Source organism: Dysidea avara, chromosome 4, assembly GCF_963678975.1.
Source record: "Dysidea avara chromosome 4, odDysAvar1.4, whole genome shotgun sequence".
Taxonomy (NCBI): Eukaryota; Metazoa; Porifera; class Demospongiae; order Dictyoceratida; family Dysideidae; genus Dysidea; species Dysidea avara.
In genome coordinates this window covers 40786544-40805555 of record NC_089275.1, presented here as the reverse complement: position 1 = coordinate 40805555, position 19012 = coordinate 40786544, and the positions used below count along the sequence as shown (strand labels likewise).

General features: G+C 38.1%; 2 protein-coding genes across 2 annotated transcripts in view; both read left to right on the top strand.

The window, feature by feature from the left end:
- The window catches only part of LOC136252145 (ubiquitin-like modifier-activating enzyme 1), a 571137-nt gene that overhangs the window by 451249 nt on the left and 100876 nt on the right, over nt 1-19012 (top strand). Inside the window, exon 37 of the mRNA XM_066044535.1 lies at nt 7897-7998. Within this exon, the coding sequence (XP_065900607.1) occupies nt 7897-7998 (102 nt within the window). The remainder of the gene's footprint in view (nt 1-7896; nt 7999-19012) is intronic.
- Nucleotides 9217-19012, top strand: part of LOC136252144 (uncharacterized) — an 89052-nt gene continuing 79256 nt past the window's right edge. The window contains exons 1-3 of the mRNA XM_066044534.1: nt 9217-9322; nt 13444-13528; nt 13577-13858. Coding sequence (XP_065900606.1) covers nt 13501-13528; nt 13577-13858 — 310 coding nt within the window. The 5' untranslated portion in view covers nt 9217-9322; nt 13444-13500. The remainder of the gene's footprint in view (nt 9323-13443; nt 13529-13576; nt 13859-19012) is intronic.

Sequence of the window (19012 nt, the reverse complement as noted above, 5' to 3'; positions counted from 1 at the left end):
AAGAACAGAAGAATTTGCCCATTCATAAGTTAAAAGTTGATGTTGTGACACGCTGGGGATCTTGTTATGACATGGTAGAGCGTGTGTTGGAGCAATTAGAAGCTATCAGGATGGTGCTGTGTGATGACCGCAACTCGTCCCATCTAATACCATCATGGCAAGATAGTGACATGTTGGAATCAATTGCTGCTGCGTTAAAACCATTGAAAGCAATGACAGATGCTTTGTCTGGTGAGCAATATGTTACTATTTCTGCGGTAATACCATTGTTGAGCCACATCTATAGTACAATGGAACATGAGGTAGATGATACAGAAATAACTGATGAAATCAAAGAACGTATTATGGAGGATTTGAAGACAAGGTACATGGATCCAGATATGAGACAACTGCTTGAACTTGCATCATTTTTGGACCCTCGTTTCAAACTTGCACACGTCACTGACAAGGATGGTATACTAAAGGAGATAGAGAAACAGATGATGACGGAGATTAACACTGAAACACTCACCTCTGGTCAAGCTAGTGTCTCACCCCAGTCAACTGCAAGTAGATCATGTGATACTGGCCCTAGCTCATCTCTCAGTTCTGCCACTGCACTAGCACCTCCTCCTAGTAAGAAAGTGAAAGGATTAAGTAAAATACTAAGTAACTGTTTTGGCAATGCTGAGGTACAGGTAACCCCTCAACAAAGAGTTAAACAGGAAATTGCTCAGTATCTTACCCATCCCCAGCTCAGCATGGAAGATGAGCCTCTTCCATGGTGGAAGTCTGAGTGTGTTCGGTATCCAGTGCTTGCTAACGTAGCAAAAAAGTTTTTGTGTCTGTGTGCTACCAGCGTGCCCTCAGAACGTGTCTTTAGTTGTGGAGGAAATATTGTCTGTGACAGTAGAACTTGTCTTAAACCTCCGAGAGTAGATAGTTTGGTGTTTTTGGCTAAAGTGAACCACATTGTAACTGAACTCGTTAGTTGTTATTTACTAGTCATGTCTTGTTATACCTTATACTGCTTTACTTTGTACCCTAGCATTGTAGCTGTTTTTATCATGTCACTATATCATGTCACAGGTACATTAACTCATTGTTGGTTCAAATTAGACACTAATATTTTTCATATAATATCGTGATATTTAGTAATATCGTGATATATGGTTGATGATATATCGTCCATGAAAAATTTTAATATCGTGCAGCTCTACTCCATAGTAAACTTTCATTCTAGAGTTCACACATAATATACTACATACATGACTAATGATGTTAAACACTATTTTGGGATTTTACTATTACAGTCAATTTCAGATTGCTTGCAAAACAATTCACATATTTGAAATATAAGAGTATATTTGTATACAAATCACATGTGTAAATTGTTTAGTTGCTTTTTGCAAGCAATCTGAAATGTGCTGTACCCCCTTGGTCACAGGACTAGTGTGCTGTTTTAAACTAAAGACTAACAATTTAATTGGCTACTTAAATTGTATTCACCACAACTGCTATTGTTCATGGTTAGAATACAATTACAATGATCTGTTGATGTGTAGTCTGTATTGTATACCATCACGTATCATGTGATCCCCACATATGATCAGTGTGTAATAGTGATGCTACAACATGTTACACTATCAAGCAGTGACTTGTATAACTAATAGTGTCTACAAGTCTCATGGAATAGTGTACATTAACCATCCCTCACTAGCTGTGTGTACTGTGATGATATAGTGTTTACAAATTTCATTGGCTTGTTGTGCACAAGGACATGCTCTCTTTATCCAGCCTGTTTGTGTTTACGTAAGACTATAACTGTTACAGTTGCTAAGATGGTGTTTTGCATACATAATGGGTAGTAGTGAAAAGTATATGTTCGTTACTGAACTTTTCAATATCATTTAGTGATCCTAAGTTTATTGGACATCATGTGGTGTGCATTAGGTGGAGATACTCCAGCAGCTCAAGTCCAGTATAGTCAACAAGCTGGGATCATTTGATGATTGTATAACATGGGTTCGTAATCAGTTCCAGGAATATTACTACAATGCCATCTCTCAATTGTTTAACTTCCCAGCAGATCATGTGAGCAGTAAACTAAATGCCACAATCAATTGTAATAATGTTATCCTCCTCTGGTAACCTCATCTGGTCAACCATTCTGGAATGGTCCCAAAAGATTCCCTAAACCAATTATTTTTGACCCCACTGAGGTAAGTAATGTATTGGTATGTGATATTAGACTTGATGGGTTCTCTGAAAACACATTAGCGGTCATGAAACTCTTGCTGCTTCAAATACACCATACATTATTTTTTATGAAGTTTGCCACTCCTTTTTTATGACAGTACTCCCATTAGTACATGTCTTCTTATCACTGTAGACTTTATACATGGACTTTATAGTGTCTGCATCAATATTATTTGCTAAGATTTATGGGATAAAACATAAGTTACAACTGTAGTTTGAATTATAGTCACACTTGTTTAGTACGTATCTAAGAACCATTGTAGTAGTCCTTCAATAAATCCTGTGGCTTAATGTATTGTACAAGAGGGAAGCTTTGGCAAATCAAGCAAAATATCGTATCATCACATTGTTGGCAAATTTGCTCAATTATTAGTGAAACATGTGTCAGTGTTTAATTAATTACTAATTGCTATACTGGGTATGCTAACACTCCTGCCATTCCCAGGCGTCCACTTTATATTATCAAACAGTCAACTATATTATAACTGCAAGTTCCCTCTGGAATAGTGGATATAGTGTTTTATTTATACTGCGTTTGAGGATACCACGATGTGTACTTCAAGCTCAGTACAATTGATAGCACTAGCAGGACTCTAGCTTGATAGCCTAGTGGTCCTTGGTAAAGCAAAGTTACTCAAACATCAGGTTTACATGTTTGAATTGTATTGTAGAACTAACATAAATAAGTGATTTATATTTTGTCATGAGCAAAATATTTGGATGGAGGAAAATTGCTAAATTTATGGTCATTTGCCAATTTGCTGGTACCAAAGTGTCCCTTGGTATGGTGTTTAGAATTATAAGTTTAGTGGTACATGTGAAGTAGAATAATAATTATGATTATGATTATGATTATTATAATTAAAGTACTTGGTAAAGGCAGAGCCTGTATACCAGAAGGCCTTATAAAGGCCTAAGATGCTTATATTAACTGCACTAAGTATGTTTGAAAAGAAAATAATAATCATATGGTACAGTAGTACTGTATATTAGGGATCATGAAGAACTGGGGTTTTCTAGCTAAAAATATCACCCTAAATCCAACCTCAATTTCCCTTCATGGCAGCTTAGTGGCATTGGTTAGGCAGCCTTATTTGGCACAGCCAAGCCCAGAAATGTCCTCAGACCAACTTTCCAAAAAGTTTCTGTGGAGTTTTAAAATTTTCAGAATTTTATGTTACCCGACTGACTGACTGGCTGACTGACTGACTGACTGACTGACTGACTGACTGACTGACTGACTGACTGACTGACTGACTGACTGACTGACTGACTGACTGACTGACTGACTGACTGACTGACTGACTGACTGACTGACTGACTGGCTGACACCTCCAGCCAAGCATATCTCAACAATGAATATAGCTACAGGCTGATTTTTCACTGTTCGGCATTGCTTCATCCTGAGATGTGCCTTTTTGCCAACCACAGTGCATCATGGACTTGCGTTTGTCCTCCTCCTTTGTGTTCTAGTTCTTTTCACTGGCAATGCAAGGTGTTGATTTGTAATAGCATGATGCGGCTTCCTAGATTCATTGCAGCGATGTTTCTCAAACTGATCTTTGTTAGTAATGCTGTGTAACAGACTGAACAGAGACCCACCTCACTTTCGAGTAGATAGTTGGGACTCACGAATCATCAGTATTTTTCGTGGTAACTGGAGTGATTGTAGACGCGCTTCTCCTACCATTCTTAGTTTGTAGTGCTGTACAATGGGCTGAATGCAAAGCATAGTGGCCTCTTCACTTTCGAATCAATAATTGATAACTGGGACGCTTGTTAAGACGAAAACATTAACTCTGGTGCCATTGATACGGTATGCATGGGTTCACCAGTCATAATAATGTTGCAAAAAAGTAAACAAACAAGTATAAGGAAATATTATGAATTTTAAGTTTTATTAGGGATCATAGAAAAACACTAGGGAAAAAAAGGGGTCACAGGTATATACTAGTGAATATTCAATCCCCAATTCAGTTATGAACATAGACTGAAGTAGGGATTAAATAAGGCAATCTCCCTTGTTTCCTTACTTTTATTTTCTATCATCCCTAATCGAGCTGATCTATACACCCTCTCACCCTTTGGTAGCACAACCTGTATAGTTTTCCATGTTGAAAGTTACACGTAGTAACCATGTTAACAGTACAGTCCATTTATAACTTCTCACACGCGTGACATTTTTGGTGTGGCGCCATGCAACTTTTCCTGGCTGCTATGCACTTTCCAAATGCTTAGAAACTTATTAAATGAAAGATAAAACTTAAGAAGGGCATTGGCTAATATAAGCTACGTGTGGCAATGGTTCCAAGCATGGCAATCAGAGGACTCCACGCATTGCATTGTCATGGCGTGGCAATCTTTTTCCACGCGTGGAAATGACCAGTCCCACACGTAATTTTGCTTTTGCCAAGTACTGAATGACATGATCGATTGATTGCAAATGGGCGTGTCTACTATACTGCAATCATGCATATGCAAACACCAACTAATGGCTAAAAGGACATTTTTCATGTATTTTCTATCACTTTACAAGGTGTTCTAAGGCTACAACTACGGTAGCAAGCTAAATTGCGATGGTTCAAAAGTGGGCGTGGCACACAAAGATCCAATCGCGAAGAGATGAACATCGATACTTTTATTATTCGAAGTTTACCTAACTTCCAAACCCACAAAACATTTGAAGCTTTGTCCCAGCCTTATAGTACAGCATTGTACATGTAACTACTGTAGAGTTTGTGGTTTACATACACACGTGGTGCGTGGTGTAAGGACGACGTGTGGCAGCCAGTAAGGGCTATGTGTGGCACACCACTCGCGTGTGCCACACAGCAAACTTGGCACGGGCCACGCAACAATGTTTCGTGGCAAGTGCCATGGTGCTGCGTGGTGCCACGCCAGAAAAGCCATACATGTGTGAAGTTATAAATGGACTGTACTTTAGTATGCTGTAACTTTGTAGTATGGGTCATGGAATTTGTAGTGCTAGTCTGACATTTAATGTCATGTCATTTTCAGCCAACGAGGATCGCCAGTACATCCATGATGTACTCTGCAATGTTCAGGTAGCAAAATTTGAACCCAAATCAGGTTTGTGTGTGTGTTTCTGTGTGTGTGTGTGTCTGTGTGTCTGTGTGTGTCTGTGTGGTGCGTTTGTGTGTAGTGTGTCTGTGTGTAGTGTTTTATGTGATTCATTGTGTTCATTGTAGGTGTTAAGATAGATACTACTGAAGCTGAAGCTGCTGCTTCATTTGGCGCTGCTGCAGGTAATTGAGGGGTGGAGCTTTGAGTGATGTAATATAATTTCATTTTGAAATCAGACTGTTGGGGTTGCTGCACAACCCTGGCAGGTTTGCAAGAATCTGGAATACAGCCGGATACATGAAGCATGTGTAGTAAAGGCAATTAGCTATATGTGGTTGGGAATGTCTACAAACATTTCAATGTAGGAAATTGACTGTTCAATTAGAGTATTTTAAGAGTGATCTATTAGAGTATGAAAATGAAACTGCTTCAAACAATTTATTTAAAATTTGTCAGAGACCATTGTGGTTTGAGGGTCTACTCTATGTGTGTGTTTGTACTATTGTCAAGAGTACACATTTGTAGTTAATATCATGACCTCTTGTTATATTATCAGATGAGAGGGAATTACAACAAGTGGCAGATTCTATCCTTGTACCGATCACGATGTACCTGAAGTGTTTGAGAAAGATGATGACACTAATTATCATATGGACTTTATTGTGTCAGCATCCAACCTCAGGGCCACCAATTATGACATCATACTGGCTGATAAACATCAGGTAATGTAACATGTATAAGGGACTCCTTTTCTGTACTTTGAGAGTTGGGACCAATATCATACAGTATGATAGTACTGTATAGTAGGGATCACCCCACTAAGTGACACATGCCCCCCAAATTGCTGCCCATAAATACCATCCTAGAAAATCTTATGTGACAAAAAGCACCATTACAGAATAGTCTTCATGTTACTAATACCAGACATATATAGCATTAACAAGTTGATGTGCTACTTCTAAAAACCAAGCACCATGCAGCTAGCTATCCAAGTGGTAAAAGCTAGTGAAAAAATGAGATATGGATGTTGGTATTACAGCATAGCCCTGTGGGAAAATCCCTACATTAAAATTAAGTAATTTAATTGTTACGTGCCAATGTAGTGATTTTTCCACGAGACTATGATGTAATACCGTCATTCATATATCTTGCTTCAATAGCTTTTACCACTTGTATCCCTATTTCATTTTATCTTACTTAAATACACATACCGTATATGGTAAAACTTTCGAGGGGGAAAACATTCACGTTTTTCGCGATTATGTTGCCAACCGCGAATGTTTTCCCCTCAAATATTTTGTGTACAAAAAGCCTAAAAACTATGTATAATTATACCTTTGCGCAATTTGTAGGTCTTCATAGCCAGAGCAGCGGTTTTGCAAGCTCACACATTTGACATTCTTTAATTGGAGAAAAGGGTAGTGTTTGTTTGGGAATGCTTTGTTTTTTAACATTTAACATGTGGCACTACTTAAGTATGTCAAGCTCAAGAAACCAACTTTGCCAGATCTGGAGGGGTCCTTATCCTTAAGTGCTTATCACGTTTCACCAGGTGCTTAGCCACTATCCGCGAATGTTTTCTCTGCGAATTACAAGATTTCTATGCAACCACGAATATTTTCCTGCGAATCGTAATGCTTCTGTGCATCCGCAAAAGTTTTCCCCCTCGAAAGTTTTGCCGTATATGGTATATTTTTTGAGTGGTGTACCATGGAAATGTTGTACAGTGTACTGTAATCACACTTGTTCTGTTATTCTGTATACAGAGCAAGTTGATAGCTGGTAGGATCATTTCTGCTATTGCTACTACTACCTCACTGGTTGTTGGGTTGGTGTGTCTGGGTGATGTATGAGGTGTGTCTTTCTGTATGTATGCATGTGTGTACATGTGTACACGTGCTATTTGTGTGTGTACATATAACTGTGTGTGTGTGGTGTGTGTGGTGTGTGTTTGTTTCCATGTGTAGTGTACAAGTTTGTGTCTGCCTATCTATTGAGTTTGTAACATACCATCATGTATCTGTTGTATTCCATTTCAGCTGATCGACAAATGTGAGAAGATCGGCACATACAAGAATGGCTTCATTAATCTTGCTCTGCCGTTCTTTGCCTTCACTGAATCAGTTCCTACTCCTAAGAAAAAAGTAGGTAGAAAATTGTACTAGTAGTATACCATATTGGTGGTGTGATGGTGAGGAATATAAATTGCCTAGTCAACAAACTTCTGTCTTGTTTATCACAATGCTAATTCTCAGTAAGTAATAGACAGCCAGTCTACCAGTTGGTTTGTTAACCAAATTTATACTTTCACTATTCAAACTATGCACAAAACTTGGCAGAGTAAACCTTGGCAGAGTAATAGCTATTGGCAAAAATACTTTGAAGAATCACTGTGTTGTCATGTGTGACTACACAATGGCTTTAGCTAATAACGGTTGGGAATATGCTTTGGCAGTAAAACTTTGGTGGCAAATTAAATGACAGTTTGCCAATGTTTTTGCTGCCAATTTTTTCTACACTGTGATAGTATGTTTTACTCCAACTAATGCCCACCATATTACTACTGTTTTATAGTACAATGACAAGGAGTTCAATTTGTGGGATCGTTTTGAACTAGATAGTAAAAAGGAAGATGGTTTAGAGATGACTCTACAAGACCTCATTGACCACTTCAAGGTGTGTCTACTGTACTCTAATAGTTCAGTGACTATCTGGTGTGTGATTTTATTAGAATACACATAAACTAAAGATCACCATGGTTACACTGGGAATGTCTGTGAACATTGTATTCCTTCTTGTTGCAAGCAGGGAAGAGAAAAGAACACCTTAAATGCCGTGTGTGTATGTGCATGTACCTGCATGTACGTATATTGTCTTCCCTGGTCACTCCAATCTCTTGACTACTGCATCGGTCCCAGGTTTGATGTCTTGTAGTGCCCCTTGAGCAAGAAACTTTACCAGTCGTATCAAGACAAACAGCCTACCCGGCTCTGTTATTTGATGGGTACTTGGTGACTTCAGGTCAGTGGGTCAACTTGGTCCAGCAGGGTACTTTGTGGTGTTAACTAACTGGGGAAATACCAACTGTCACATAATGGGTGATATCCATGTGTGACTTTCTCTTCACCTGTGAGACATGGTACAGTTGTGGACTACTAGATTTTTTTATTAGGTAAGAGTGACCATTAGTTGAAAGGCTTGTCAGCAATGCAGACTGCTTTTATTTAGTCAGTCTGTCTGTCTGTCTGTCTGTCTGTCTGTCTGTCTGTCCATGAAGCAACTCTCCTTTGAGATGCTTTTCCTGCCCAGGTTGTGTGATATGCAAGTATTTTCCAGTTTTATTGTTTGTTTGATTGTTCTAGTATTTGTTTACCTGTGTGTACGTACATGTGTTGTAATGTTACTTTACATATATAATTCTGTTTAACACACACCACCATATCATACACCTTGTTCCCCTCCTACAGGTTAACAGAGGTAGTTCAGAAGGTATCAAGAAGAAGATTCCATCATATTATGTGAACAATTTAGTGTTTGAGATCTGCTGTGATGGTGAGGATGGTCAAGATGTTGAGGTGCCCTACATCAAGTACAAGTTCCGTTAACTGGATCATCTTGTCTGCTGTGCTGTGTGCACTAGTTAACACTAGGATGTTTTAAATTATTACTGTTGTTTTTAAATGTATTTTTTTTTGTGATAAATGATTGTAGGAAACTGGTATGGTAATACCATATAGATACTTAGGGGAATTATATAAAATAGTCCTTAATTGTGTGATACAGAGTACTCTGGAATCCAGTGTGTGGTCAAGTGTGTATTACGTAAAAATTCTAGTGATCCGGTTCACCTTAACACTAAAACCACGTGACCACAAGCATTAAGTTTACGATCCTGTTCACGAAACATTACGATGTCTACGAGTACAGGTGTAGAACATAATAAAATAATAGTATCTTCTTCGTAGTCACGATATCTTCTTGGACGTTTGGTTGGACTGTGGTGAGTATATTATATAAAGGTTATCCTCGCCCTACCCCTTCTGGTTTCTGTGCTTCACGATCAGATATCTTTGTTTAATGCGTATGTAATCATGATTGCTTTATTCCTGAAAAGTTCGTATTATAAAACTCACCTTGCTAGCTAGATGCTACGGTAGGGCATAATAGAGGATATTCAAAATGGGCGTGGTCATAAGTAAGTGCCGATCTCTCTGTTCAAAAAAAGATCAATTGGTGTGTGTGTATGGCGCACATATCAACACTAAATTCTGGTTATGGCTTCAACAGTTTTCAGTGTCAATAATATCTTAACTTTCAACAGGTACCTTAGGCCAGGCAAACTTTAGGGGTGGGCGTACGCGTTTCCAGACAAAGTTTGCACACAATTGCAAGTTTGAAATTTGTTCATTTCTTCTCGAGAGAAAAAGGGATTCTAAAATATTTACTGCCAAATTGTAGCTAATGAACTAGGCTATCAGTGGTTTAAATAGTGGGTGGTAAAGTGTAGGGTGCTAGAAGAAAGAGGAGTTTAAAGTTGCAGTTTGAGAAAATGCCAAATATTTATGTGGCTGGGGTTTCTGAACACCACTAAAAGGCATACCTGCCATTGTTATGGGAAATGCTGTACTCTATTGAGTGTCATGGCCCAGCAGAGACTGATAACATTCTGTTTGTCTGGTTACTTTGTTGGTGACAGCGATTTTTAAGCAGCAGAACTGCTGCCAGCCTTGCTCGGACCATGAGAGTGTCTTGCAGTGCTTTCGAAGATGCGACATATGATGTACTGCCTGGAATTCTGTATCAGTCCTTGCCTTAACACTGAAACAGCATAGTTAAGTAGTATGGCCCTGCAGATTCTTGCTGGGGCTTCTCTGGAGTGCCGCTTGCGTTGATTGTGCGTGCCAGTTAACACGTCACAAGTAATGGGCTTGGAATCCAGTTGTACTATTTCTAAATCATATATCCATTTACTGAATAGTGTAACTGATCATTTGTGCTGCCTATGATTGCTTAGAATTATGACGGTACCCTCAATCTCCTGTTAACATGCATAGTGAAAGTTTTTTACACAAAACTATTCTACACATGCAAGAAAAGTGTGATGTATCTCAGCAATCCTTAAAGCTATCGAAACAAAACTTTAGTGTTGTATAGTACACAAATAGGTACTTATGTAGTTAAACCATAGCCCGATTGGTTCTATTCCATCCTTCAGTAGCGGATTAAAAATAAAGTGTCTGGAATACCCAGCTGTCTGGAAACCCCCTTACTTACCTTACTTGTTTCTCATCCCCGCCCGCATCCCTTTTTACCCCACTACCTCTAGTTTCATTATTGCTGTTATCTGTCATGTGACACACATGCTTGTACCTCAGAAACGTTTGTAAAATCGTAAATATTAATTTTTAACTAACCTTCATAGTAATAGACAGCTTGATTGGAGTATTTTCTTTAATAATGAAAAATTACCTACCCGCATGGAAATCCAAATTTTTGTGGATGAGAAACAAGTATTTAAGTTTGCCTGACCTTACTCTAGTCTCGCATAGCTAGACCGTATGTTTTGCAGAGGCACTTATCAGTTATCAATATTATAAGTGTCCCCTCGAACAAGGGTCTGATTCCAATAGTTGAACTGGTTCTCTCACCCCAGACCTCAAGCAGGGTGCTAATAAAGCTTTTGCCATTGTGTGTGTGTGTTTCCTTCTAAGATACAAACCACACCCGCGAATGTCAAATTGAATTTGTGCTTACCGGCTTGTGCTTGGTCTTGTACTTTCCATAGCCAGTTGGCAGATATATGTGTGTCATATCCCAAGACAATAGCCTCATGTTGCTTATGCTTTGAAGGTACTGTAGAAGAACTATATTAATATTTCTAATCTGTGACTAATTCATTAACACCCTGCTTGAGGTCTAATTTGGTGGCGCCCGCCCCTTCACATAGTTTTTATGTGAAGGAGCAGACTACTTGGGGGTCTGGGGTGAGAGAACCAGTTTGATTATTTTAATCAGACCAGAACCTTTCTTGAGGGAACGCTTATATCGGAAAATTGATTAGTGCTTACCAGGCTTGGGGTCAAATACTTTGAAAAGTATTAAATACAAATACAAATACTCTGAAAGTATGAAATACAGAATACTTATACTCAGGATGTATTTCAAATACAAATACTTTTAAAAGCATTTAAATACTTTTAAAATACTCTGAACTACACGTTATGTAACCACCCAATAGTACACACACCTGTTTTAATATTGTTCTAATACAAGTGTATGATAAAAGCAACTGACCACTCATAATAGCTTAGTAACTAGCTAGCTACTTAACTTATTGAATACGTATCTTATAAACATATATTCCTCAAATCGTTTTGTCAGTTAAATGGCATCAATCAGGGAGAAAGAATTTACCTGCTATGCTAAACAATCTTTCTACGGGTGCTGAGGATGCAGGTATGCAGAGAAATCTACAAGCCATTTTGGGTAAAAGTGGAAATTTTGTTTGATTTACTTTCCAAAACACAAGTGGGTCTTCTTGCGGTATACAGGGTGAAAGTAAGTACTCTTCAACAATTGTGTTTAAATCCTTGGAAGTATCAGCAGTTTGCAGAGTCAGACTCATTTATTAAATGACTGGAAAAGGTTTTTATTTTCTTGGCTGGAGGTTCAGACTTTTCCTCTGTTTGTTCAGAAATTTCAGGAGCAAAGTATTTGAAGTATTTGCAGAAAGTATTTAAGTACAAATACATGTTGTTTTAAAATACAAATACTCAAAAATAGTATTTAAATACAGCTAAATACAAATACTCATGTATTTGACCCCAAGCCTGGTGCCTACACAGAAAATAGGATAAGGCCACACAAGAATAACACTTAATCCACTCCAAATACAATCGTCCAAACAACATTCTACAATCAGCAATTTTTCAGGACAACTTATGTTCATATGTATACATGTACAATCTTTGATTTAACTGATTGTAATGTGAAACTGTTCTGTAGCTATGCACGTACCATGTGTTTGTAATTATTCTGTCTGTATAGTTATACGTATGTGTGTGAGTGTGTGTGTGTGTGTGGCTGTAACTTGGGTATGTATGCTGTTTTGGTTCCTCTGCCAACATTTTTGTTAACTCCGCAACTTAGAATATAAAGTACAAGCTTGGCATAAGAATGATTAATTGATTTGACTTTAATTGAACTATGCAATGCTGACTGACTTAATTATTTTTCCTTCAAGAGAATGCTAAACCTAACTAAACCAATATATTAGAGTCTATGCTAAACTTAAAACCACAATGCAAAACTTTAAGCAGCTCAAGAAAATTAAAGGGAACTAATGCTTTGTAACTACCTCAGTATCAAAGGCAGTTGTGGTCAGGACATGATATTGCCCTAACCACATGGTGATATCATGATATCGCCCTGGTCAGGGAAATACATGAAATATAGTCCTGTGGTTTCCTAAGTGGTATATTCAGACTTCAAGCACATTCACCGAGTACTGTTTAACTAGTAGTAAAATTAAAACCTAGTTATGAAAGCTTGCTTTTGATTGTGGGTTTTAAATATATAACATGGTCAAGTTTAAACACCAAGCCATGTTCTAAGTTGGTTAGGAATCATGCTCTCTGTTCTCCATAATTTTAGAAACCATGATGGGGTTTGATCCCAGTAATGTGAAATGGTTAAATTTAATTGACCACTTGCCATAATTAAAATATTTGAATAACAGAAATGTGTGGATACTAAATAATGTCAAAATACAATAAAATTATCTGAGATCTGTGTAATGTTGACTGAATCATAGCGTTGCACAGAATAATATTTAGGAAGACCGTCCTTGAGCAGCACAATAGTATTGAAATCAAGCCATGGTTATCAATATGGATGTTACCCATGTACAAACAGCTGCAATTAAACCATTTTCATGCAAAGATATGCAATTACATTATGCTTGTAAGACTACCTGTGAACAAAGAATAATTAATGCAGAGCCGCAACTAAAAGTCTAGAAAGATGTGGAAGGTTGCTCAAGTTGATTGGTGGAAAATGGCATACATTGCATTGTCTAACAACAATTGGTAGTTGCATCTTTTATATGTTCATTGTTTACAGGATTATAAAGTGAAGAAATATTTTACACATCTTGAAGTAGTGCAAAAATAATCAACAATGGCTAAAGTGAGGATCAATGCAAGTGGTGAGTAAGTCTAGCACTATCATATAGATGTTATCTATGATACTATAGGTAGTGATTGTCCTACATTGAGAGATTTAGGAATCCATGTGATACCTTATGTTACTCACTGCTGGTATGAACTAGGACTACATTTACTGGACCCAAAATATGAAAATGAACTGAACATGATTAAAACTGATACAAAACATGACGTCGAAAAATGTTGTAGGAAAATGTTTAGGAAATGGCTGGAGACAAATAAGCTAGCTAGTTGGGATAAAGTGATGGAAGCTCTTATACGTATTGAACTGTACAGTATAGCCAGTGACATTAAACAAATGTTAAGACAAGGTTAGTTTGTAATATGTACATGACAGATTAACTTAATGTGTGTGTGTCACAGTGGTCGAATAGTTGCTATTGTGGGTCATAGGAACAATATTGTTTGTTGGGACTGCTGTTATAGTCTTGTTACTTACAAAATATTTTAAAACTAGCATATTTGCCTGCTCTACACACACACCCTTTTATGTAATGTTGCACATATTTGAGCTTGTAGAGAAGTGTGTACAGTACATATATACATCCATACTAAGCTTAAAGTTTGAAAAGTATTTGCAGTGAAATGAAAGACTCATTATAAACTTGTGCAGAACATTGTGTACATACACAACTTTGTTCAGTTAATGGATACACCTATATATTTTAAACCATACTTACGAATGTAAATACTTTAATTACCTTGGATATTTAGAAAATTAAAGTTTCAACATTCAGGAATGTTGAGAGTTTGAGATCCTTCACAGCATATCATTTCCTGCAAGTGCAATTCTTTGATATTAGCATTATATTCACATCTCCTATACGTACAGTATGTTGCATGCATGCTGAAATACAAATATACCTTTGGGCCCCATAGGATGTGAGCAATGTAAGTTAAACAGAGCTGCTTGTAAGCTAAGACACATTTTTCAACCAAAATCTAGGCTAGGTTTTTATGCTATATAGCTTGAAAAAATTGTAACACTATATAGTTTATAATTATTGCAATGAAAAATGAGAAACTTTGTATTTGAGTAGGGATCGTAGAAATAAAAAAATCTAATCAAAAATAGCCAAGCTATAAAAAAAGGAGTGCGGCCCTTGAAAAGGCTATGGTGAAAAAAGATGTGAAATCCAAGGTGGCGGCCAAGAAATGGCTGTGATGGTAGGTTAATGGTAAAAATTTTAATAACAACAATTCCGGTGAATTTTGTGCCAATTGACCAAGCGGCACCAAATTCACCTGAATTGTCGTTATTAAAATTTTTACCATTCACCTACCATCACAGCCATTTCTTGGCCGCCACCTTGGATTTCACATCTTTTTTCACCATAGCCTTTTCAAGGGCCGCACTCCTTTTTTTACAGCTTGGCTGTTTTTGATTAGATTTCACTTCTTTTTGTATTTGTATACCCCAAAGCCGGCCTATGGCCAGCTTTGGGACTTTTCAACCTATATATTTTTCTTTACCACAGGAAAAAGAAAAAGATGAAGCAGATTTTATAAATACTTTAACTCATTCTGATTTTATCAGTAAATGTACAAATTATATATATAATGCATATATCAAGAGTTCATTATATTATGAACTCTTGCATATATTTATTACATGTCAATTAATCCCCACAGGATAATTTGCAGCTGATCTCTTTACTGGGTGACTTGAAATGTAGCTGAACTCTCTACAGGGTGATCTGCTTGCATGTAGATGAGCTCTTTACAGGATTCTCTCTACAGGGTGACTTGACTCTAGCTGAACTCTCTGCAGGGCTATCTGTAGTTGAATTCTCTACAGGGTGATTTGTTTGCAGCTGAACTCTCTACAAGGTAACTTCTTCTAGCTGATCTGTCTACAGGGTGAGTTGTTTCTAGCTGGTCTCTCTACAGGGAGATTTGTTTGTAGCTGAATTCTCTACAGGGTGATTTGTTTGCAGCTGAACTCTCTACATGGTGGTTGCTTTAATTTGTAGCTGAACTCTCTACAAGGTAACTTCTTCTAGCTGATCTTTCTACAGGGTGATTTGTTTGTAGCTGAATTCTCTACAGGGTGATTTATTTGCAGCTGAACTCTCTACAAGGTGACTTCTTCTAGCTGAACTCTCTACAGAGTGATTGATTTTTTTGCAGCTGAACTCTCTACATGGTGGTAGCTTTGTAGCTGAACTCTCTACAAGGTAACTTCTTCTAGCTGATCTTTTTACAGGGCATATTTGTTTGTGGCTGAGTTCTCTACAGGGTGATTTGTTTGCAGCTGAACTCTCTACATGGGAGTTTCATTGTAACTGAACTCTCTACAAGGTGACTTCTTCTAGCTGAACCCTCTACAGAGTGATTGATTTTTTTGCAGCTGAACTCTCTACATGGTGGTAGCTTTGTAGCTGAACTCTCTAAAAGGTGACTTATTCTAGCTGAACTCTCTACAGGGTGATCTTTTCATAGCTGAACTCTCTACAGGATGATTTGTTTGCAGCTGAACTCTCTACATGATTATTTCATTGTAGCTGAACTCTCTACAGGGTGATTTGTTTATAGCTGAACTCCCTACAAGGTAACTTCTTCTAACTGATCTATCTACAGGGCAATTTGTTTGTAGCTGAGTTCTCTACAGGGTGTTTGTTTGCAGCTGAACTCTCTACATGGTAGTTTCTTTGTAGCTGAACTCTCTACAATGTGACTTCTTCTAGCTGATCTCTCTACAGGGTGACTTGTTTCTAGCTGATCTCTCTACAGGGTGACTTGTTTGCAGCTGAACTCTGGTTTCTTTGTAGCTGAACTCTCTACAAGGTAAATTCTTCTAGCTGATCTTTCTACAGGGTGATTTGTTTGTAGCTGAATTCTCTACAGGGTGATTTATTTGCAGCTGAACTCTCTACAAGGTGACTTCTTCTAGCTGAACTCTCTACAGAGTGATTGATCTTTTTGCAGCTGAACTCTCTACATGGTGGTAGCTTTGTAGCTGAACTCTCTAAAAGATGACTTATTCTATCTACAGGGTGATCTTTTCATAGCTGAACTCTCTACAGGATGATTTGTTTGCAGCTGAACTCTCTACATGATGATTTCATTGTAGCTGAACTCTCTACAGGGTGATTTGTTTGTAGCTGAACTCCCTACAAGGTAACTTCTTCTAACTGATCTATCTACAGGGCGATTCGTTTGTAGCTGAGTTCTCTACAGGGTGTTTGTTTGCAGCTGAACTCTCTACATGGTAGTTTCTTCTAGCTGAACTCTCTACAGGGTGACTTGTTTCTAGCTGATCTCTCTACAGGGTGACTTGTTTCTAGCTGAACTCTCTACAGGTGATTTGTTTGCAGCTGAACTCTGGTTTCTTTGTAGCTGAACTCTCTACAAGGTAACTTCTTCTAGCTGATCTTTCTACAGGGTGATTTGTTTGTAGCTGAATTCTCTACAGGGTGATTTATTTGCAGCTGAACTCTCTACAAGGTGACTTCTTCTAGCTGAACTCTCTACAGAGTGATTGATTTTTTTTGCAGCTGAACTCTCTACATGGTGGTAGCTTTGTAGCTGAACTCTCTAAAAGGTGACTTATTCTAGCTGAACTCTCTACAGGGTGATCTTTTCATAGCTGAACTCTCTACAGGATGATTTGTTTGCAGCTGAACTCTCTACATGATGATTTCATTGTAGTTGAACTCTCTACAGGGTGATTTGTTTGTAGCTGAACTCCCTACAAGGTAACTTTTCTAGCTGATCTATCTACAGGGTGATTTGTTTGTAGCTGAGTTCTCTACAGGGTGTTTGTTTGCAGCTGAACTCTCTACATGGTAGTTTCTTTGTAGCTGAACTCTCTACAATGTGACTTCTTCTAGCTGAACTCTCTACAGGGTGACTTGCTTCTAGCTGATCTCTCTACAGGGTGACTTGTTTCTAGCTGAACTCTCTACAGGTGATTTGTTTGCTGCTGAACTCTCTACATGGTGGTTTCTTTGTAGCTGAACTCTCTACAAGGTAACTTCTTCTAGCTGATCTTTCTACTGGGTGATTTGTTTGTAGCTGAATTCTCTACAGGGTGATTTATTTGCAGCTGAACTCTCTACAAGGTGACTTTTTCTAGCTGAACTCTCTACAGAGTGATTGATTTTTTTGCAGCTGAACTCTCTACATTGTGGTTTCTTTGCAACTGAACTCTCTACAGTGTGATTTGTTTGTAACTGAACTCTCTACAGGGTGATCTGTTCGTAGCTGAACTCCCTACAAGGTAACTTCTTCTAGCTGATCTTTCTACAGGGTGATTTGTTTGCATGCAGCTGAACTCTCTACATGGTAGTTTCTTTGTAGCTGAACTCTCTACAATGTGACTTCTTCTAGCTGAACTCTCTACAGGGTGACTTGTTTCAAGCTGATCTCTCTACAGGGTGACTTGCTTCTAGCTGAACTCTCTACAGGGGATTTGTTTGCAGCTGAACTCTCTACAAGTTAACTTCTTCTACCTGATCTTTCTACAGGGTGATTTGTTTGTAGCTGAATTCTCTACAGGGTGACTTGTTTCTAGCTGATCTCTGTACAGGGTGACTTGTTCCTGCTGAACTCTCTACAGGTGATTTGTTTGCAGCTGAACTCTCTTACATGGTGGTTTCTTTGTAGCTGAACTCTCTACAAGGTTACTTGATCTCTCTACAACATGACTTGTTTCTAACCTCTACAGTGTGATCTGTTCATAGCGGAACTTTCTACTGGGTGATTTGTTTGTAGCTGAACACTTTGCATGATTGTTTCTTTGTAACTGAACTCTCTACAAGGTAACTTCTTCTAGCTGATCTCTTTACAGGGCAATTTGTTTGAGCTGAACTCTCTACATGATGGTTTCTTTGTAGCTGAACTCTCTATTAGGTACCTTCTTCTGGCTGATCTGACTACAGGGTGACTTGTTTGTAACTGAATTCCCTACAGAATAATTAGCAATGTAATATAATTGAGTAAATTATAAATGCAGCTGAATGCTTTATTAGGGTGACTGTTCTATTAGAGTATCTCGATCTCGCATTTGCTACACGTAGTTGCCTTTCGAATCATAACTCAGTGGTTTGTAATCCAATTCTTCTGTACTACTGCAAGGACTTTCTATGATGATTATTCCAGCTACATACTGATTTTCAGCTCATTGCTCTAAGCGGTTTGCCTGATAGACACGAAAACTAATAGTTTTTTATTCATAAAAATCGATCTCGTAATTTTGACACAGGTCGGGTTTTGTGTCATATCTCCGTGGTCTTTATCCCGATTCCTTTCAAACCACAAAAAGGCACTCCTACGATGGTTGCTCCATCTACATAGCAATTTTCAACTGATTCCTCAAAGAAGTTTACCCTGTAGGCGTGACAGACCTTCGACCTTATTTTACGCAAATAATCGGTCATAACTCCGTGAATGTTCATCGGATTCCTACCAAAGTTGGTACACAGATCCGCCTTATTGAGCCCTTTAAGTGTGCCAAATTTCAG